The 23,087-nt window shown below is 34.1% G+C and overlaps 1 protein-coding gene across 6 annotated transcripts in view; it reads left to right on the top strand.

Moving 5' to 3' along the window:
- KIF3A (kinesin family member 3A) overlaps nt 1-23,087 on the top strand; it is a 102,460-nt gene that overhangs the window by 39,689 nt on the left and 39,684 nt on the right. For 5 of the 6 annotated variants that reach the window (XR_009502382.1, XR_009502381.1, XR_009502383.1 and 2 more), the window contains exons 6-12: nt 1,851-1,990; nt 2,637-2,834; nt 3,144-3,318; nt 8,279-8,377; nt 21,596-21,752; nt 21,998-22,178; nt 22,950-23,060. Coding sequence is in view for 3 of the 6 variants with exons in the window: in XM_059917048.1 (XP_059773031.1) it covers nt 1,851-1,990; nt 2,637-2,834; nt 3,144-3,318; nt 8,279-8,377; nt 21,596-21,752; nt 21,998-22,178; nt 22,950-23,060 (1,061 nt within the window). In the remaining 3 variants the exon portion in view is untranslated. Of the gene's footprint in view, nt 1-1,850; nt 1,991-2,636; nt 2,835-3,143; nt 3,319-8,278; nt 8,378-10,078; nt 10,151-12,263; nt 12,273-21,595; nt 21,753-21,997; nt 22,179-22,949; nt 23,061-23,087 lie in introns of all 6 variants that reach the window. The other variant, XM_059917049.1, reaches the window with a different exon arrangement.

Raw genomic sequence — 23,087 nt, 5'->3', positions numbered from 1 at the left:
TACAGAGAACAGACTTGTGGTTGCCAAGGAGGAGGGGGGTGAGGAAGAGAAGGATTGGGATAAGTTTTTCTGTACCTCCTTGAAAAACATAAAAATTTAATTTTTTATTCCAAAATAAGTATTTTGACAAAAATTACAGCTATGGAAATGTTTTATTTCCATTATGCAGTGTGTTAGGTTGGATCATTTAGTCTACTTGATTGCTGCAAGCTGTTCTCTCCTAGGGATTGTAAAGTTCAGTATAGGTCACTTTTGACATAACGTCTGTTGCATTGCTTTGTTTTCATAACCGGAAATACAGAAAAATCACAATCATAAATAGCATGCTTTACTTATATTGCAAAAACAATGGGTATTAAAATATTTAATATGACTTTTTCAAATTACACTTGCTCTCCCACTCCAAACTGAAAAACACTGCTATAGCTTGTTTTGATAATCACATAGCTATAAAACTATTCCTATCGTTTCATAAGGTAGTTCCAGTTTGGAAAATACATCCCATGGATATAATTCTAAAGAGAAAGAAAGGTATCTGCTCAAAGATGCTCATATTAGTGTCCCTTATGAAGAACTAAAATAGGAAGCAACCCCAAATATCTCCCAGTAAGATAATAACAAAATCAATTTTACTAAAAATTTCAAGTTGGTTTTTACATGGAAATATATGTAGGAGATAAGTGGAAAAAAAACAAGATAAAATAAGACCTACTACTCTGTGGAAATATGTATAGTGTGTTACTTCTGATTAGATGATTTGAAGTGGTGTCAGATTTATTAGTTTTTTATATTTTTGGAGAAAAATCATAAATTTGATTTTAAAAATTCATAACTTGATTTAAAAGAAAACAAAAGTATAGTATGGAATCACAGATCCTTGCATTTTCCCTCACTGATTTTCCATTTACCTTCTTTCATTGGGCTTTACTTTTCTTTATCAGTGCAATTTACTTTCTAGTTATCTGACTTATAATATAACCATTTGCGAATAAAGAGTACCCTTTTAATGTTTAAACTGTAAAATCACAGCTCACATGGAGAAGCTCTACATGAATATATAGTAGGAAAATAATTTTGGCATTGGGTGAAATTAACATATTGCTTTTAAAATACTTTGGAATTTAAGGAAAAAAACCCCAATACATGCCTATTGTGAAAAACAAAACATCTTTTTCTTTGTTTGCACAATATATTCATGTAAAATATTTATACACACTCAAATTCTTAGCGTATTTTGAATGGATGCTTTTGTTATACAGAAATGTGATTATACTCTATATTCCTCTCTTTTTTTCATATGTTACGGGTATCTTTCCATGTCATTCAGATCTACCTTATTTTTTTAAAGAAAGACTGCTTAGTAATTCATAGTGTGACTATTCTATAATTGATTAACCACGTCATATTGGTTGTTTCTGATCTCTCGCTGTTGCAAACAGTTCTTCCCTGAGTATCTTTGTATCATCTAATGTATATATGCAAGTATTTCTGTGGTTGATTCCCAGAACATATCAATAATACTTTTTAGAGACAGCTGAAACAGCAGTTAATTTTTTGAATTATTTAACATGTATTTTTATGTAAATTAGTTAATTTTTTAAGCCAGCAATACTTGAAATTAAGTATTTTGTCCTCAAATCCCCTCTTTCATGTGAAAAAAATACAGTTTTTTGTTATCAACATAAATTGTCAGAAATTTCTAATAATGGCTAAGTATACCTAAGTTTTTATGTTTTAGCCATGCTCTCTGGCTTTTGGCTCTGGTGAAATTCAGTATTATGGATATTTAATTATTTTTAAAGGCATTCCCTGTTGTTATAGTTTTAAATAATTTCCTCCCTTTATTCAAGGTTCTGTTGGTGCAACTAATATGAATGAACATAGTTCCCGTTCCCATGCCATCTTTACAATTACTATAGAATGCAGTGAAAAAGGCATTGATGGTAACATGCATGTCAGGATGGGGAAGCTCCATCTTGTAGATCTTGCTGTAAGTAACAGGATGCTACTTAAGAATAACTCTTGTGATTTCTTTTTATTTTATAAATAAATAATAATTCAAGTGAAAGGGAGTGATTATATAATTTTTAAGTTTTACTTGTGTATGTGTTTAACTTATTATTCTTTTTTTTAATATTTATTTATTTGGCTGCGCCAGGTCTTAACTGCGGCATGTGGGATCTTCGATCTTTGTTGTGGCATGCGGATCTTTAGTTGCGGCGCGCGAACTCTTAGTTGCGGCACGCGAACTCTTAGTTGCGGCATGTGGGATCTAGTTCCCTGACCAGGGATTGAACCCGGGCTCCCTGCATTGGGAGTGCGGAGTCTTAGCCACTGGGCCACTAGGGAAGTCCCCTTAACTTACTATTAATTATGGACTATTTCAAACCTGTACAACGTAGATAGAATAGTATAATGATTTCCCATGTACCCATCACCCAACTTCAGCAATTATCAGTTCATGGCCAGTCCTATTTCATCTCTACCCTCAGCCACTTCTTCCCTTCCAGTATTATTTTGAAGTGAATTCCAGATATCATATTAGATTTTTTACTTTTAAAATACTTTTTTTAACTTTGGGAAGAATATTCTGTATTTTTAATTTTAGCTTTACTTCTGTCTCTGTTTATTGTAAGGGTTCAGAAAGACAAGGAAAAACTGGAGCTACTGGGCAGCGCCTGAAAGAAGCTACAAAAATCAATCTTTCACTTTCTACCCTTGGTAATGTTATTTCTGCCTTGGTTGATGGAAAAAGCACTCATGTGCCTTATCGTAACTCTAAATTGACTCGTCTTCTTCAGGATTCCTTAGGAGGAAATTCAAAAACCATGATGGTAAGACTTAATTGATGGTATAGTTATCATCAGGAAAATTTAAGATTCCTGTTTATGCCAGTAGTTAATATTCATAACATTTTTAAAACTATTGATTATTTTACTTCTTAAAATTTTTGGTTATTTTTTCTAGCACACCATGTGTGCGAGTCTATAATTGTATTGTTTGGAAACCTATGTGGTGGTGCCCTCTTTTTCAGGAAGACTGGAATGGAAATATGTTCCAAAATTCTTTTTGATATGTTCATAATGGTAGTATTAATTTTAACTGTGTCAAGTGTAAAACGTTTTGTATTCCTAATTCAACAGTGTGCAAATATTGGACCAGCAGATTACAATTACGATGAAACCATCAGTACATTGCGGTATGCTAATCGTGCTAAGAATATTAAAAATAAAGCTAGAATTAATGAAGATCCAAAGGATGCTTTGCTTCGTCAGTTTCAGAAAGAAATAGAAGAACTGAAAAAAAAGCTTGAAGAAGGTAACATTTTGTCAAAATATTAATCTTAATGTTGGCTAAAAACGTGTTGTTTAACCAGTAAGTGTTCTAATAAAAAGCCACCTATTAAAAATTCTCTGAACCTCTAACATTGATATTTAAGGGGATATTTCTGCTAGGTAAATTGATACTTATATACTTTAACATTTCCATATTAAGCTCAAGTAAAATTATATAATATTTGTGTATTGATTTTTTTTAAAAATTCATTTAATTTAAACCTCCATCTCAGTCCCCATGATCTTTTGTAAAGATTTCATATGTCCACTTATTAAATAATGAATTTTCATTTGTCTCTATATAAGAGCAAGTTCTAGCATACATGTATTTAGCGAAAATGACCACAGAGTTCTTTGTGATAGGTATCAGTCACTATTCTTTGAAGTAAACAAAGCAATCAGAGAGTCATGGGTAAACCTAGTTTACTGTAAGTAAAAATTCATTGCATGGCCTTGAAAATATGCTTTCATGTTTAAATTTGAACATGAGATTCTATTTTGGAAATTCTTTTCTAACAAGATATAATGTCAGAAGTTTAGAAAATTTGAAGACCTTATTCATTAGGGCGAGAAATTTACCAACCATCGTTAGGCAGTCAGTGACTCCCTGAATCTTCGTGCTAAGAACTAACTGGCATAGGGCTCCTTTGCATACCAGGTGAATAAAGGGGTTTGAAATTGCCTCTTTTCAGTCTGTGGGGAAACTGGTTAGATCAGATATGAAATCCAGAGATGCCAACATCACAAACATTTGGAGAAGGTGCTGATTCAATAAATTTGAGTAAGATTATTGAGGAAAAGCAGTAATTGAGCTGCCTCTTAGTTAATGGAATTTGGTATTTTAAATGTGACCACTAGGTGGTATTTATAGTCAGTATGTTTTAAAGATGTAAAATTTCTTAGATTTCTTAATATTGAGTTCATATCTTTATTTTGCTGACCCGTTTTTTTACATTTTTTTTATTGTGGTAAAATATACATAACATAAAAATTACCGTTTTAACTATTTTTGTGTACAGTTCTGTGGCATTAAGTACATTCACGTTATTCTGCAACCATCACCACCATCCATCTCCAGGACTTTTTAATCATCCCACAATGAACCTCTGTACCTATTAAACACTAGCTCCCCATCCCTCTCTCCCTGGTAACCCACTGTTCTACTTTCTATTTCTATGAATTTGACTATTCTAGGTACCCCATGTAAGTAGAATCATATAATATGTCTCCTTTTGTGTCTGGCTTATTTTACTTAACATAATGTCCTCAGTGTTCATCCATATTGTTGCATGTGTCAGAATTTCCTTCCTTTTTAAGACTGAATAATATTCCATTGTGTGTATATACCATGTTTTGCTTATACCTTCATCTGTTAATGGACACTTGGGTTGCTTCTACCTTTTGACTATTGTGAATAATGCTACTATGAATGTGGGTGTACAAATTCCTGTTTGAGTCCTCACTTTCAATTCTTTTGTTCTTTTGGGTATATACCCAGAGGTAGAATTGCTGGATAATATGGTAATGCTGACTTTATTTTTAATAAATTTCATTTTATTTATGCTCTTAGGACATATTGTTTTTATAATCCAGTTAATAGAGTTAATCATAAAAACAATTAAAAAATAGGCAGAAACATTAAAAGAATAATTTTTTAACTTTTTATTTTGAAATAGTTTTAGGCTTATAGAAAACTCACAAGTATAGCAAGGAGAGTTCTTATATACCTATTAGCCAGCTTCCCCTAATTTTAGCATCTTACATAACCATGGTACAATTATTGACACCAGGAAATTCACAGTGATACAAACTTATTAACTAATCCACAGACCTTACTAGACTTTTGACAGTTTTCTCTCTAATGCCCTTTTCCTCTAGTCCAAGATCCAGTTGTGGATCACATATTGCATTTAGTTGTCATGTCTGTTTAGTTTCCACCAGTCTCCAATTCCTCAGTCTTTATTTGTTGTTCATGATCTTGATGCTTTTGAAGAGTACTGGTCATGTATTTGTAGAATGTTCCTCAATTTGTATTTATTTATAGTTTTCTCATAATTATTCTGCAAATTTTCTCCACTATAAATCTACTATTTTATTATTTCCCTTGTAATTAATGTGTGTCTTGTGGAGAGATATTGGGTTGGCCAAAAAGTGCCTTCGGTTTTTAAGTAAATATAAAAGACAGATTTTTCGTCTTCACCAAGAACTTTATTGAACAACGTATTCACCCTTTTGTTCCACTACCTTCTGCCGTTGTTCAGGCAACTTCATAATTCCATCTTACCAAAACTTTTTATCTTTTTGAGCAAAGAACTGTTCCAGGTGCCTTTTATAGTCTTCCAGGGAATTGAAATTTTTTCCATTAAGAGAATTTTTTAAAGACCGAAATAAATGGAAATCCAAAGGTACAATGTTAGGTGAATATGGCAGATGAATCAGAACTTCCCAGACAAGATGTAACAGTTTTTGCCTGGTCATCAAAGAAACACGCAGTCTTGCGTTATCCTGATGGAAGATTATGCATTTTCTGTTGACTAATTCTGGATGCTTTTCATCAAGTGCTGCTTTCAGTTGGTCTAACTGGGAGCAGTACATGTTGGAATTAATCGTTTGGTTTTCCGGAAGGAGCTCATAATAGAGGACTCCCTTCCAGTCCCACCATATACACAACATCACCTTCTTTGGATGAAGACAGGCCTTTGGTGTGGTTGGTGGTGGTTCATTTAGCTTGCCCCACGATCTCTTCCATTCCACATTATTGTACAGTATCCGCTTTTCATCGCCCATCACGATTTAATGTTTTAAAAATGGAATGTTTTCATTACGTTTTTGTAGAGAATCGCATTAGGATATACTGTCAAGAAGTTGTTTTTTTTCCGCTTAACTTATGTGGAACCCAAACATCAAAGCAATTAACATAACCAAGCTGAGGCAAATGATTTTCAATGCTTGATTTGCATATTTTGAGTATGTCGGCTATCTCCTACGTGGTATAACGTTGATCGTTCTCAGTTACTGTCTCGATTTGATTGCTATCAACTTCAACTGGTCTACCAGACTGTGGAGCATCATCCAGTTAGAAATCTCCAGCACGACCCTTCGCAAACCACTTTTGACACATTTGATCAGTCACAGCACCTTCTCCATACACTGCACAAATCTTTTTTTGCATTTCGATTGTGTTTTTACCTTTCTTGAAATGATAAAGCATAATATGCCAAAAATGTTCCTTTTTTCTTCCATCTTCCATATTAAAATGGGTACACAAAAATTCACCAGCTTTGATAAGTCTTTTTTTAAATACACGTTGATGTGACAGCTGTCACATACAATCTAACAAAATTGTTTAGAATGAAGTTAAATACAGCTAAGTGCTACTAGAGCCATCTTATGGAAAAAAACTGAATGAACCTTTTTTAAAATTTTTTTTTTTTTTTTTACTTTTTACATTTTATTTTTTTATACAGAAGTTTCTTATTAGTTATCTATTTTATACATATTAGTGTATATATGTCTATCCCAGTTTCCCAGTTCATCCCACCACCACCCCACCCCCCACTTGGTGTCCATACGTTTGTTCTCTACATCTGTGTCTATTTCTGCCTTGCAAACCTGCCGAACGAACCTTTTTTCCAACCCAGTACTTTGAGACTATACAAAGGTCCTGTTTCTCATCATACTTTCTTCCACCAATGTTAGCATCCAGCAGTAGTTTGTGCATTTGCTCAATGGTGGCATTCTCTTCCCATTGTTCCTTCTAATGTTTAGTGTTTAGAGTGTTTGGAATTCTACTGTAAGGAAAAGCAGTCTCTTCTCCCCCACTTGTTTATTTATTTGAGTATTTTTTATGTCAGTATGGACTCATGGATAATTATTTTAGTCTGTGGGTTTATAATACAATAATATTATTTATTTTATTGTTCAGATTGTTCCAGCTTTGGCCATTAAGAGTTCCTTCAGAGTAGTTCATATATCCTGTCAGCATGCTCCCACCAGTTTGTTTGTTTACTTGTTTTTTGAGCACTTCCTCACTTTCTGGCACCACAGATGCTTAGAGCTCATTTTTTTTTTTTTTTTTTTAGAGCTCATTTTTTAAATTTTCCCTACCCTGGCCTTAAAATCATCTATTTCTCCCTGGCTCCTTTCATTGGAGAATGGTATTTAGAAACGAAGATTTAGGCATTAGGTGTGCTCATTGCTACCAGGTTGTCATTGTTTCTAGGCCTAAAGAACAAAATATGTTTAATGAATTTCTTCTCCCAAGACTCTGTGATTTCTTTCCATCTTTTATTTGCAGGTTCAAATATTATATTATGATTAGTGTATATTTTACTCCTCCCCCAGTTACCTTTATTTTCTTAGACATTTCGTATATGGACAGTAGTAATTTTAAATAACTACTTTGAAGGTATTATAGCACTGATTTGCATTAATATTAGCTTAATCCCTTTTTTTGATTTTTTAAGTTAACATATTTGTGTACAAATAAGCCCTTTTTCTTTTGAATTACTTCATGTGATATAGTCCTAAAAGTGGGATCATTGTGTTCGATAACAGTTTTATGGCCCTTAAAAAAATAAACAGGTTGAATGAATTTAAAATCTTAAACAGAAAACTAAGAAAATGCTCCCCAAAAGTGATCATATTTTTTAAAGACTGAAATAATAACTCTAACATGTAACATTTAGAACTGTACTTAAACTAATCATTTGAAATTTTAAATGGATCAGAATCTAACTTCTCTTTAGGAACTTTAAAAATAAAGCCTCTGTGTACATCGTATCTGTTTCTGAGGTTAGCATATCTGATATACTGTCTAGAAATATTAAAATAAGGTTTGTTTAGGGCACAAAAACTTAATGAAGAAAGTTTATATAGGCATTTCCTAAATAACCAGTGACCTGGCACAGAATAAACATCATTGTATTAAATTTCTATTTAAGGGGAAGAAATATCAGGCTCTGATATCAGTGGGTCAGAGGAGGATGATGATGAAGAGGGTGAGGTTGGAGAAGATGGAGAGAAAAGGAAAAGAAGAAGGGGTAAGTTCATCTTAATGTTGTGGAAATTAAATGAGATTGCTGCCTAATGATGGTTTAACATTCCTAAGGCTGTCGAGTGCATGCCTTTTATTTTGCCATTTTTAATTGTGGTAGCAATTAGAACAGAGGAAGTATGCCATATACCTGGTTAACTTTGCATTATTTTTTCGTCCTATACTGATCTCCTATTTCTAGATGAATCAACATATAATATGTTCTGGTTTTGTTTTTTTTACAATTTAGAATTATAAAAATCTGTGATAGTGGATATACCATTTTAAAATTTCACATGGGGTTTTAATTTAATGTGAGGACTTTTATCTATGTTAGGAATCTAAATTTTTAGGAAATTAGGATAATGTGGAATTTTTTTTTCAAACATGATTACGCTTTAATCATTGAATTTTTAAGTAATAAATTTGTAGAAGGATTGTATTTTTAATAGAATGTAAAATGTATTCTCTTTATAAAATGTACCCTCATTCTCACCTGTTACACTGGGCACTTGTTGCCAAGTATGAATTAAGACTGTGTTCATTGTGATAAAGATATAGATGACATGCAAAAGAGAGAGACATATTATAATGGTCTACATTTCAGATCCTTTAACCCTGAATATTTATTTCAGAACTCTCTTCCATTAATGTGGATCATTGTTTTCAAGCTGGTGCATATTTTGCTTGTCTTATTAAAATGTTCTTGCTGAAAATAAACCCATCGCTGTTTGATCAGGAGTCCCAAATTTAAAAGCCATAAAGAGTCCTTCAAAAGACAGGAAAAATATAATTTAGAGCAAGAGTTGGCAAGTAGTGTGCTGGCCAAATTCAGCCCACCACCTGTTTTTGTAAATAAAAGTTTATGAAACAGCCATGCTCATTTGTTTACATATGGTCTACAGCTGCCTTCACATGCGTCAGTATGGCCTACAAAGCCTAAAGCACTTATCATCTGTCCCTTTACAGAAAATGTTTGCTGACCCCTGATTTAGAGAAGTGGTTTTGTGTTCACACCTATTTTTTCAGAGTAAAGTATTCAAAGCTAAAGCAGATGATAGATTTGTTAAAAATAAAGTTTTAAATAGAAAAAAATGCCACTGCTTAATATGTTAAAATATTTAAGAGTAACATATCTTCCTTCCAGGCTTAGAAATTTAAAAAATTTCAGTAAGCCTTTCAAAGTTTTGCTGTGAAACCTTAAACATATATAATCACATCTGATAGTTTGATGTTTTGGAGGTGAAAGAGTGAAATTGAAGACAAACCAAACTGTCTGTATTAAAGGGTAATTTATCATTCCTGTAATTTTAATTGTTCGTGACTTTAAAATTTAAAACTCAATTCCTTTAGCTTATCAACCTAAATGGTTTAAATAGACTTAAATGTCACCAAATGATTTGTATATTTTTATTCTTTTCATTCCAACCCTCTGAATTACTATATTTTAAGTGAATAGTGGGGTTTGCCCACTGTGGATACTTAAAGGAATAGAGTTTCTAATTCCCCGGTATGGCTTTGTAATTAGAGAATACTGCATAGACTACCAAGACTGGTTTTAAGGGAAAGTAAGTTTTGGTTCTTTATTACAAAGCTTGATTGTCCTTTAAAATTCTTTCTCTGGAATTGAATTTTTCTCTGTGTCTGTGTTCATTTTCTTGTTTCCTCTTTCTTTGGTTCCCGTTGGGCTCATTTCTTTGTCTTCCAGGCAGTAGCAGCAGCAGTAGTTCAGACTCCACATGTTCTGTCATAGAGAAACCTCTGGATAAGTTCTTGCCTAGTGAGTGGTAGCTCTTAAATTCTCTAACAGAGCTTTGGCTTTTCCATAACCCATGGGCTTCATTTGAGAAATGCTGCACCGCTCCCTGTCATTACTTAAAGAATACCTGTTGGACTTCTCAGTAAAATAAAGCATGTGATGACTTTAGCTCCCCTCTTCATTGCTTCCAGTTAACCATAATTGTTAAAGCATACGCTTACGCTTATGTTTGAGACAATGGAAGAGAGAGTCATGCTTTTGCAGTTGAGATAATGTAAAGAGAGCTAGTAAGCTGTATAAGAGAATAACTCTTGGTTCCTTTTTATGTTTCATGATACATCCTAGTCAGTGTAAGGGACCTGTAATAACAAAATCCTGAATTTCTTAAGGTACACCTTATATTTGGAAGTACACCAGTGCCCTTTATAACATGTCTCATAGTTACAAAGATTTTACGCCTTGGTGTCCTGTTCTTAGGGGTAGCTTAAGATTGAAAACTCCCAAATAAAGAAAAATGTAAAGTTTGAAGCAAGTAAAGATAAATTGAATGGTATTTTATTTCAAATGGCCATTTATCCTTATTTCTGAATTACCTGATTGATTTTAGGAAACTTTCTAAGGTATGATTAGAGAATTCAGATCCACACGAAATTGTTATGCAGGATCTATCTAGACTTATTTCAAACCTAAAGGCTTTTTCTTAAACTGTAATTTAATAAATTAAGTTGAAAAGTATTATTAATTTTATTTATATTTTAGTTTTCAGAAGAAAAGAGAATTGATGCTTTCTTGTACTAGTTTGCAGCTTACTGCTTTTTAAAGCATTATCTGTATACCTACCTTTCCAAAATTAATAACAAAAACATTTGGTTATTGTTCTTATGCTTTTAGCTTGCTAGAGGAAGACTTCCAAGAATATTAGGAATTATTTTCTCTATTGCAATTCCTACATTTTACCAAGACAATTAATTTCATAGGCTAACCTATAAAATACATGAAATTGCTTTAGAAACCATGTAGAAGTCTCATTTTGTATTATAAACTGCAAAGTATAGAAAATATCTGAGTGGGAGGCATTATAATTTAATTTTCTGTTTTAAAATTTTACTTTAATCCTTAGAAAGTAGTTACATCAAAGTATATTTTGAAATGAGTTGTACCTTGTTCAGTTCAAGCAGTTTTAGTTACTCTTTATATACCTGGCATATAACATTGAATTCTTTTGTTGCACTGTGGATGTGTTGGTGAAGTGGAGACATGGTTGTCCCAGCATGTGGTTGCTGTGCATACCTTTCCCTTTTAAAAATATGAATGGCCTTTTTTTTTAAGGTGTTCTTTGTTTGAATCATCAGTTGATCATTTACTTCTATAGAATCATTATTATAATTACCCTTAACAGTCTACTAATAGGTTGAATGCAAGTTTTTTATTATACAGGTGTACTTCACTTTATGCAATAAATGTTTTTTTCTGAAAAAATTGCTTATAAATCAAGTTGGGAAATCAATTGTATTGGGAGAACTTGCTATCTTTAAAAATTCTTTATTAAATGCTTTTGTTAATCACATAATCACTACAGATTACTCTAAACTCTGTTTAGTTGGTTGAAGTTTTTGTGTTGGATTTTCTTAAAGGGAGGCACACCTGTAATGTATCCTTCTATTAGAAGGTCATTGAATTGGGACATTTTGAAAATGAACAATGTGACTTTTGCTACTTTTAACTTATTAATATTTAAAATTCGCTTAATTTTCTGTTTGCCCTTTTAGATTACTTCCCAGGTCTTAGCAAGTTCCCAATTCCATGTCCACCATTTGTTGCTGAACTGCTATATTTGCAGGAGTTTGGGAGTCAGTGTGAGCTCTTAAGATTGATTTGAATTGTAATCTTACACTAAATCTTATTATCTTGCTTAAATTATTATCGCTGATTATGTTGAATATACTTTTCTTTTTGCATACAACTGCTCTATTTCAGTTTTTATAATGATTTATTCCTATACTTATACTATAAATAAACGCTGTTATACATTTTTCTTTGTTTTACAAAAGAAATAATGTTTTTTCTTTTTTTCCTCCTCATCTCTGTGCATATGCTTCCTGTCTACGGTTTGCTTACTACTTCTTATTGAAAGATCAAACAGGTTGGTGTGATTGATTTGCACTCCATGTGGTACAATTATTTAAACTATAAAGAACTTTGTTGTTTAACCACATTACATTTTTTTTTATTTAATGATTTTTTTCTTACAAGGTAAGTATCTGTCTTTGTATTTTAAAATATCTTTCAACTTTAGCTTTTTAAAAAAAAAACTTCCTTTTTTACTAAATTCTTTTTTTAAAAATTTATTTCAGTTTTTATTGAGGAAGGTATTACGAACATTTTTTTTTCAATTTTATTTTATTTATTTTTTTATACAGCAGGTTCTTATTAGTTATCCATTTTATACATATTAGTGTATACATGTCAATTCCAACCTCCCAATTCATCCCACCTCCCCGCCCCACCACCCCCCTGCCACTTTCCCCGCTTGGTGTCCATACGTTTGTTCTCTACATCTGTGTCTCAATTTCTGCCCTGCAAACCAGTTCATCTGTACCATTTTTCTAGGTTCCACATATATGCGTTAATATACAATATTTGTTTTTCTCTTTCTGACTTACTTCACTCTGTATGACAGTCTCTAGATTCATCCACGTCTCAACAAATGACCCAATTTCGTTCCTTTTTATAGCTGAGTAATATTCCATTGTATATATGTACCACAACTTCTTTATCCATTCATCTGTCGATGGGCATTTAGGTTGCTTCCATGACCTGGCTATTGTAAATAGTGCTGCAGTGAACATTGGGGTGCATGTGTCTTTTTGAATTATGGTTTTCTCTGGGTATATGCCCAGTAATGGGATTGCTGGGTCATATGGTAATTCTATTTTTAGTTTTTTAAGGAACCTCCATATTGTTCTCCATAGTGGCTGTATCAATTTACATTCCCACCAACAGTGCAAGAGGGTTCCCTTTTCTTGCCACCCTCTCCAGCATTTGTTGTTTGTAGATTTTCTGATGATGCCCATTCTAACTGGTGTGAGGTGATACCTCATTGTAGTTTTAACTTGCATTTTTCTAATAATTAGTGATGTTGAGCAGCATTTCATGTGCTTCTTGCTCATCTGTATGTCTTCTTTGGAGAAATGTCTATTTAGGTCTTCTGCCCATTTTTAGATTGGGTGGTTTGTTTTTTTAATATTGAGCTGCATGAGCTGTTTATATATTTTGGAGATTAATCCTTTGTTGATTCGTTTGCAAATATTTTCCCCCATTCTGAGGGTTGTCTTTTAGTCTTGTTTGTAGTTTCCTTTGCTGTGCAAAAGCTTTTAAGTTTCATTAGGTCCCATTTGTTTATTTTTGTTTTTATTTCCATTACTCTAGGAGGTGGATCAAAAAAGATCTTGCTGTGATTTATGTCAAAGAGTGTTCTTCCTATGTTTTCCTCTAAGAGTATTATAGTGTCCGGTCTTACATTTAGGTCTCGAATCCATTTTGAGTTTATTTTTGTGTATGGTGTTAGGGAGTGTTCTAATTTCATTCTTTTACATGTAGCTGTCCAGTTTTCCCAGCACCACTTATTGAAGAGACTGTCTTGTCTCCATTGTATATCCTTACCTCCTTTGTCATAGATTAGTTGACCATAGGTGTGTGGGTTTATCTCTGGGCTTTCTGTCCTGTTCCATTGATCTGTATCTCTGTTTTTGTGCCAGTACCATATTGTCTTGATTACTGTAGCTTTGTAGTATAGCCTGAAGTCAGGGAGTATGATTCCTGCAGCTCCGTTTTTTTCCCTCAAAACTGCTTTGGCTATTCGGGGTCTTTTGTGTCTCCATACAAATTTTAAGATGTTTTGTTCTAGTTCCGTAAAAAATGCCATTGGTAATTTGATAGAGATTGCATTGAATCTGTAGATTGCTTTGGGTAGTATAGTCATTTTCACAATATTGATTCTTCCAATCCAAGAACATGGTATATCTCTCCATCTGTTGGTATCATCTTTAATTTCTTTCATCAGTGTCTTATAGTTTTCTGCCTACAGGTCTTTTGTCTCCCTAGGTAGGTTTATTCCTAGGTATTTTATTCTTTTTGTTGTAATGGTAAATGGGAGTGTTTCCTTAATTTCTCTTTCAGATTTTTCATCATTAGTGTATAGGAATGCAAGAGATTTCTGTGCATTAATTTTGTATCCTGCAATTTCACCAAATTCATTGATTAGCTCTAGTAGTTTTCTGGTGGCCTTTTTAGGATTCTCTATGTATAGTATCATGTCATCTGCAAACAATGACAGCTTTACTTCTTCTTTTCCAATTTGCATTCCTTTTATTTCTTTGATTGCCGTGACTAGGACTTCCAAAACTATGTTGAATAACAGTGGTGAGAGTGGACATCCTTGTCTTGTTCCTGATCTTAGAGAAAATGCTTTCAGGTTTTCACCATTGAGAATGATGTTTGCTGTGGGTTTGTCGTATATGGCCTTTATTATGTTGAGGTAGGTTCCCTTTATGCCCACTTTCTGGAGAGTTTTTATCATAAATGGGTGTTGAATTTTCTTTTTCTGCATCATTGAGATGATCATATGGTTTTTATTCTTCAATTTGTTAATATGTTGTATCACATTGATTGATTTGCGTATATTGAAGAATCCTTGCATCCCTGGTATAAATCCCACTTGACCATTGTGTATGATCCTTTTAATGTGTTGTTGGATTCTGTTTGCTAGTATTTTGTTGAGGATTTTTGCATCTATATTCATCAGTGATATTGGTCTGTAACTTTCTTTTTTTGTAGTATCTTTGGTTTTGGTATCAGAGTGATGGTGGCCTCATAGAATGCGTTTGGGAGTGTTCCTTCCTCTGCAATTTTTTGGAAGAGTTTGAGAAGGGTGGGTGTTAGCTGTTCTCTAAATGTTTGATAGAATTCACCTGTGAAGCCATCTGGTCCTGGACTTTTGTTTGTTGGAAGATTTTTAATCACAGTTTCAATTTCATTACTTGTGATTGGTCTGTTCATATTTTCTATTTCTTCCTGGTTCAGCCTTGGAAGTTTATACCTTTCTAAGAATTTGTCCGTTTCTTCCAGGTTGTCCATTTTATTGGCATAGAGTTGCTTGTAGTAGTCTCTTAGGATGCTTTGTCTTTCTGCGGTGTCCATTGTAACTTCTCCTTTTTCATTTCTAATTTTGTTGATTTGAGTCCTCTCCCTCTTTTTCTTGATGAGTCTGGCTAATGGTTTATCAATTTTGTTTATCTTCTCAAAGAACTAGCTTTTAGTTTTATTGATCTTTGCTATTGCTTTCTTTGTTTCCATTTCATTTATTTCTGCTCTGATCTTTATGATTTCTTTCCTTCTACTAACTTTGGGTTTTGTTTGTTCTTCTTTCTCTAGTTCCTTTAGGTGTAAGGTTAGATTGTTTATTTGAGATTTTTCTTGTTTCTTGAGGTAGGCTTGTATTGCTATAAACTTCCCTCTTAGAACTGCTTTTGCTACATCCCATAGGTTTTGGGTCGTCGTGTTTTCATTGTCATTTGTCTCTAGGTATTTTTGGATTTCCTCTTTGATTTCTTCAGTGATCTCTTGGTTATTTAGTAACGTATTGTTTAGCCTCCATGTGTTTGTGTTTTTTACGTTTTTTTCCCTGTAATTGATTTCTAATGTCATAGCATTGTGGTTAGAAAAGATGCTTGATATGATTTCAATTTTCTTAAATTTACTGAGGCTTGATTTGTGACCCAAGATGTGATCTGTCCTGGAGAATGTTCCACACGCACTTGAGAAGAAAGTGTAATCTGCTGTTTTTGGATGGAAAGTCCTATAAATATCAATTAAATCTATCTGGTCTATTGTGTCATTTAAAGCTTCTGTTTCCTTAGTAATTTTCTGTTTGGATGATCTGTCCATTGGTGTAAGTGAGGTGCTAAAGTACCCCACTGTTATTGTGTTACTGTCGATTTCCTCTTTTATAGCTGTTAGCAGTTGCCTTATGTATTGAGGTACTCCTCTGTTGGGAGCATATATGTTTATAATTGTTATATCTTCTTCTTGGATTGATCCCTTGATCACTATGTAGTGTCCTTCCTTGTCTCTTGTAACATTCTTTACTTTAAAGTCTATTTTATCTGATATGAGTATTGCTACTCCAGCTTTCTTTTGATTTCCATTTGCATGGAATATCTTTTTTCCATCCCCTCACTTTCGGTCTGTATGTGTCCCTAGGTCTGAAGTGGGTCTCTTGTAGACAGCATATACATGGGTCTTGTTTTTGTATCCATTCAGCAAGCCTGCGTCTTTTGGTTGGAGCATTTAATCCATTCACATTTAAGGTAATTATCAATATGTATGTTCCTATGACCATTCTCTTAATTGTTTTGGGTTTGTTTTTGTAGGTCCTTTTCTTCTCTTGTGTTTCCCACTTAGAGAAGTTCCTTTAGCATTTGTTGTAGAGCTGGTTTGGTGGTGCTGAATTCTCTTAGCTTTTGCTTGTCTGTAAAGCTTTTGATTTCTCTGTTGAATCTGAATGAGATTCTTGTTGGGTAGAGTAATCTTGGTTGTAGATTCTTCCCTTTCATCATCATTTTAAGTATATCATGCCAGTCCCTTCTTTCTTGTACAGTTTCTGCTGAGAAATCAGCTGTTAACCTTATGCGAGTTCCCTTGTTTGTTATTTGTCGTTTTTCCCTTGTTGCTTTCAATAATTTTTCTTTGTCTTTAATTTTTGCCAATTTGATTACTATGTGTCTCGGCGTGTTTCTCCTGTATGGGACTCTCTGTGCTTCCTGGACTTGGGTGGCTATTTCCTTTCCCATGTTAGGGAAGTTTTCGACTATAATCTCTTCAGATATTTTCTCTGGTCCTTTCTCTCTCTCTTCTCCTTCTGGGACCCCTATAATGCGAATGTTGCTGTGTTTAATGTTGTCCCAGAGGTCTCTTAGGCTGTCTTCATTTCTTTTCATTCTTTTTTCTTTATTCTGTTCTGCAGCAGTGAATTCCACCATTCTGTCTTCCAGGTCACTTATCCATTCTTCTGCCTCAGTTATTCTGCTATTTATTCCTTCTAGTGTATTTTTCATTTCAGTTATTGTATTGTTCATCTGTTTGTTCTTTAATTCTTCTAGGTCTTTGTTAAACATTTTTTGCATCTTTTCGATCTTTGCCTCCATTCTTTTTCCAAGGTCCTGGATCATCTTCACTATCATTATTCTGAGTTCTTTTTCTGGAAGGTTGCCTATCTCCACTTCATTTAGTTGTTTTTCTGGGGTTTTATCTTGTTCCTTCATCTGGTACATAGTCCTCTGCCTTTTCATCTTGTCTATCTTTCTGTGAATGTGGGTTTTTCCCCACAGGCTGCAGGATTGTAGTTCTTCTTGCTTCTGCTGTCTGCCCTCTAGGAACATTTTTGTTTCCAAATAATCTTCTTAAGGGAACAGTTCAGAAATAATTAGATTGGTAGTGACAAACACATTGGATATTCTAGACCTAATTAACAAAATAGACAACAAAACCACATGGCATAATCATTTTTCTAAATTCTTAAAGACCCATTAAGCCAAATTTTAGAAATACAAATATAAGTGATTCCATATTTGAGCATTTTTCTCCTTTTTAAAAAAAAATAAATACATTTATTTTTTTTTTAAAAAGAGTGTTGCTCTGAGTGGGAATGAGTGTCCCTTCATTCATACATAGAAAGTAAAATGTGTATGAATATAGAGGTGTGACATGACACACCTGACATCACTGTGTCAAAGCAGTCCCTCCTGCCCTAACTCAGAGCAGCTCCCTTTCCAACTCTCCAGTCAGCATTCATGGCATCACTGCTCTTTCCTTCACCAGAGCTCACAACATTTGCTCTGAATCTTCCCTTTTCTTGCCAGTCTCTTCCCATTTACTATCAATTTTTCATACAAGGTGCCTCCCAGGAATGTTGCTTCTTCTTCATAAGCCCAGCCACTTCTCAAGGATAATACCTCAACCCCTGTACAAGTGTCCATTCTGGTCTTCCTGCTTCCACTCAAATCTCCTGGGCTCAGAAGTGCTGGCGTGCTCTTCTTCATCTTTAATTTTTATCACACAGTTCTACTGCTTGAGAAGTAGCACTCCAAGGCCCTCATTATCTGACTTACCCTCTGCAAACTCATAGCTCATTACTTTAAAATAGATATTCTGTTACAGGTCCCTTTAAGGCTGTGTTGTTTACCGTACCTAATGCTAAGTTTTGATGGAAATCCATCGACATGGTATTATACTCATCCCTGCCGTCTTACCAGAAAATAATGACCATAATTTCACCATTAACCTTTCACTTAACCTTTTACTTTTTTTTAAAGCGAGGAATCAAACGTCTGGTTATGTATGCTCATGGGTGCTCGTGTAATGAAAATGAAATTAATTCAGTTAACACTTCCTGAAATTCTTCTCTTTAACTTTACCTTGCCAAAGTTCACCTTCACAGTTTTGGTTAGAGCACGTGGTAGAGGAGAAGTTAAAATATTACCACTCTGGTTTGGCTCAGTTAAATACTCTATGACATTAAAATTCTTTTTAGATTTTTTTTACCTGAAATTTTGTGCTGAATTTTTACACTTCTAGAAGAAGAAAGATTTTTTTTTTTGGTTGGTTTGTTGGTTTGGTTCATTAATATTTTTTTAAAATCTTAAAAAAAAACCAGTGTAAAAGTAACATCTCATGATACCATGTTTTTAAGTGCCTGGTTAGGAGAGTTGGTACCTATTCACATTTAGCTTAAAATATTATTTGGGGAGAAATATGATTTATCATACTGATTCTGGCTAAAATAATATGTTACTTGAATATCAGAGTTTTGAAACTGAACCTAGCTATATATATGCATGGTCATCTTTATGAAAATGGTATAAGAGCACAATAAGATTTTTGCTGCTAAAACATCAGTTTGAAAATATTACCTGAATGATTTTGAATAACTAATGCAATTCAGGCATAGTGGTAATTCATCAGTATGCATGTGCTTTTGTATTTCTACCTATAAATTTTTTTTTTATTTTACTGCTTCTTAATGGGTTTGGAAACTGTATGTTTTTAACTAACAAAACAGTTGCAACCCTAGGAACCTAAAAAATTAATGTACACGTGTCAATCAGACCATTTACTCTATACCCTATGGTTTTCACACATACATTTTTTAATCTTAACATATTTGCCATTTTTTCTTTAAATATTTATAATTTTGAAGTGGAAAGGAAGTTATAATTTTTTAGTGCATACACTTACTTTATACCTGAACTTATACTTTCCCCCCTCAAATTTCTAAGAAATAGTATTACTGATGGGAAATCCTTTCTAGGAATTCGTTGAGAATAGGAGTTAGATTACTTTTTAAAATTATTTCTTAACAGTGTAATTCAGAATGTTCAGTATAGGTGATTGTGCCAAAGAAGCCAACAGAGTCAGGTCTACGGCCTGACTTTGGGATTGCAGTGAATCACACCACACCAAAGCGTGAATTTGGATTAGTGCTTTTGTTTACTCTTTTATTTAACTTATTTGTTTTGTGGCTTTAGTTTGCTTTGGACTTTCTTGTATTTCTATAGAAGTGAAGGGGAACGTATTTTAAACCTTTGGGAGTTTTATATGATTTTAACCCAAAGAATTAAAGCCTGTGAATGATTCATCGTCTCATGGTTCCTGAAAGAGTTTATTCAGATATATATCTCCATCATCTTTATTTTTCAGTTCTCTTTCCTTGTTAGCATGAGGGCTTAGCTTTTGGTGGAGACATTAACAGTTTATAAAAAAAACTCTTCTTCTTTACACTCTTCTGTGGTCCTCTGGGAAGGAAGTTAAGAATGACAGAAAGCTTTCAGGAGAGCCTCAGACCAGTTCTACGAAAAACTTGATTGTTTTTCTGAAGGAAAGTATGTTTCAAAGAAATTGTATTACCAGAAATGAATTATCTTTGATTCAGTTTCATAACCAGTTTAATAAGCTAGTTTTTCTTTTCTCTTTTTTGGTTTTTCATTTTAATTTCATGATTTTGAAATTCATTCAGTAAACTTTTATTGAACATCTATTATATGTACATAAAACACTCTACTAGACATTATAATCAAAATAATCATTTTGAAGCTGTATTTCTAGCTGCATTATTTGGTAGTATTTCTACTTATATTTGACACTTGGAATGTTTAATCTGACTTAGGGAGATTTAGGATCCTGAGTTTGACATCATAACAAGCTATTTTAGTTCATTTAAGATATGATGATATATTGAGACAGCAACTGTAAAATGCCTGGTTAATTCATATGTAACTGTTATATAATTAGTATAGAGCTACTTCCTTTAAAAGTATACTATGAAATAAAATACTTTCAAGTAATTTTATCAAACACAATTTTAGAAAACCTCTGAAAATATATGTTAAAAACTACTTATAAATTCTGCCTGATATTTTTATCTGTACATTTTATACCTATATGGGGCTTTTATTTTTTTAATAAATTTATTTATTTATTTATTTATTTATTTTTGGCTGCATTGTGTCTTCGTTCCTGTGCGCAGGCTTTCTCTAGTTGCGGCGAGCAGGGGCTATTCTTCTTTGTGGTGTGAGGGCTTTTTTTTTTTAAGAATCAATTCTGTTTATTTATTTTTGGTTGTGTTGGGTCTTCGTTGCTGCACGTGGGCTTTCTCTAGTTGCGGAGAGCAGGGGCTACTCTTCATTGCGGTGCGAGGGCTTCTCATTGTGGTGGCTTCTCTTGTCACGGACCACCGGCTCTAGGCGCGCGGGCTTCAGTAGTCGTGGCATGCGGTCTCAGTAGTTGTGGCTCGCAGGCTCTAGAGCGCAGGCTCAGTAGTTGTGGCACGCGGGCTTAGTTGCTCCGCGGCATGTGGGATCTTCCCAGCCCAGGGCACAAACCCATGTCCCCTGCATTGGCAGGCGTATTCTTAACCACTGCACCACCAGGGAAGTCCCTTTGTGGCTTTTATTTATTCATTTATTTTAATAAATTTTGTGGGGAGGTGTTTTGAGAAGCCACTTGATTTTGTACCTGGTTATCAGAAAAAAGTAACTAAATAATCATATTGCTTTTTTGACGATATGTGTTATTTGGGGACAAACAAAGATCTTTGCTTTTTTAATTTATTTAGTTTTCCTGTTTATCTTTCTCTGTTTTTTCCCTGCTAATCTCTTATGCTTCTTTTTCACTTACTTCTGTTCTTAGTTATCATTGCACAGTTGGACAACAGTTTGAATTTAGCAGTTAGTTAAAAAGATCTTCTAGGGACATAATAAATAGAAATAAAATATATTGTTCAGTTGATTTCCTTAAAATGTTGACATTTGATTTTCTCTTCATGAGGAATGTATCTTTTATATTGAAGATAATTTATGTGTCTGAAGTATTGACTCTGAAGTGACTGTTGGAATTAAATGACTCAAATAGGTAAAAAGAAAGTTTCCCCAGATAAAATGGTTGAAATGCAAGCAAAAATTGATGAGGAGAGAAAAGCACTTGAAACAAAGCTTGACATGGAAGAAGAAGAAAGAAACAAGGCTAGAGCTGAGTTAGAGAAACGGGAAAAAGATCTTCTTAAGGCTCAGTGAGTATTACTGAATTGAGATGGATTTGTGATTTAAATTTCCTGGTTTTTCTCATAGGATGTATAAGCAAGAAAATTGAATAGTAATTAAAAGCAATACTACACAGTTGTGTAGTTTGATAGAGGTGTTACATAATTGTATTCCTATTTTGAAATTTTACATCCAAATCCTTGTTAAATTTGGGGAAATTTAGTAGAATAGTAGATAATTGATGGATACAGAGTGTTCTTATTTTAATTAACAGACAAGAGCATCAGTCTTTGCTAGAGAAACTATCTGCACTGGAGAAGAAGGTAATTGTTGGTGGTGTTGATTTGTTGGCAAAAGCTGAGGAACAAGAGAAACTTCTTGAAGAATCCAACATGGAACTGGAAGAAAGGAGGAAAAGAGCAGAGCAACTTCGCAGAGAACTTGAGGAAAAAGAGGTAATGTAAATTTTTGTTTTTGCTTGTTGCTTCACCTAAGGTATTTAACTTTTCTAGTGAAAAGCTTAATATCTATAATCTTAATAAAAATTTTTAAAAATAAATTTATTTATTTATTTTTAGCTGCGTTGGGTCTTCGTTGCTGCGCGTGGGCTTTCTCTAGTTGCGGAGAGCGGGGGATACTCTTTGTTGCAGTGCACAGGCTTCTCATTGCAGTGGCTTCTCTTGTTGCAGAGCACGGGCTCTAGGCACACAGGCTCAGTAGTTGTGGCACGCGGGCTTAGTTGCTCTGTGGCAGGTGGGATCTTCCCGGATCAGGGCTTGAACCCATGTCCCCTGCATTGGCAGGTGGATTCTTAACCACTGCGCCACCAGGGAAGTCCCAGGTGTGCAGGCTTCACATTGCGGTGGCCTCTCTTGTTGTGGAGCATGGGTTCTAGGCATGTGGGCTTCAGTAGTTGTGGCACGTGGGCTCAGTAGTTGTGGCTTGTGGGCTCTAGAACGCAGGCTCAGTAGTTGTGGTGCACGGGCTTAGTTCGTCCGCAGCACGTGGGATCTTCCCGGACCAGGGATAGAACCCATGTCCCCTGCATTGGCAGGTGGATTCTTAACCACTGTGCCACGAGGGAAGTCCCTTAATAAAATTTTAAAGCATATCTGTGGATTGCTTTGAATGATAATAGTTGCTAAACATTTATGTCATTTGTTAAATAATTAAACTTGTGATTTAATGAAGAAAATTATTCTGAAGTTTATCACTTTATGTCATAGCAAGAACGCTTGGATATTGAAGAAAAGTATACCAGTTTGCAAGAAGAAGCACAAGGAAAGACCAAGAAATTAAAGAAAGTTTGGACTATGCTGATGGCTGCGAAGTCAGAGGTTGGTCTTTTAGAAGTTACCTATTGT

This window comes from Balaenoptera ricei, chromosome 3 (genome assembly GCF_028023285.1).
Source record: "Balaenoptera ricei isolate mBalRic1 chromosome 3, mBalRic1.hap2, whole genome shotgun sequence".
In the NCBI taxonomy this organism is placed as follows: Eukaryota; Metazoa; Chordata; class Mammalia; order Artiodactyla; family Balaenopteridae; genus Balaenoptera; species Balaenoptera ricei.
The sequence above is the reverse complement of the archived record's forward strand: the minus strand, read 5'-3'. Positions and strand labels throughout refer to the sequence as shown.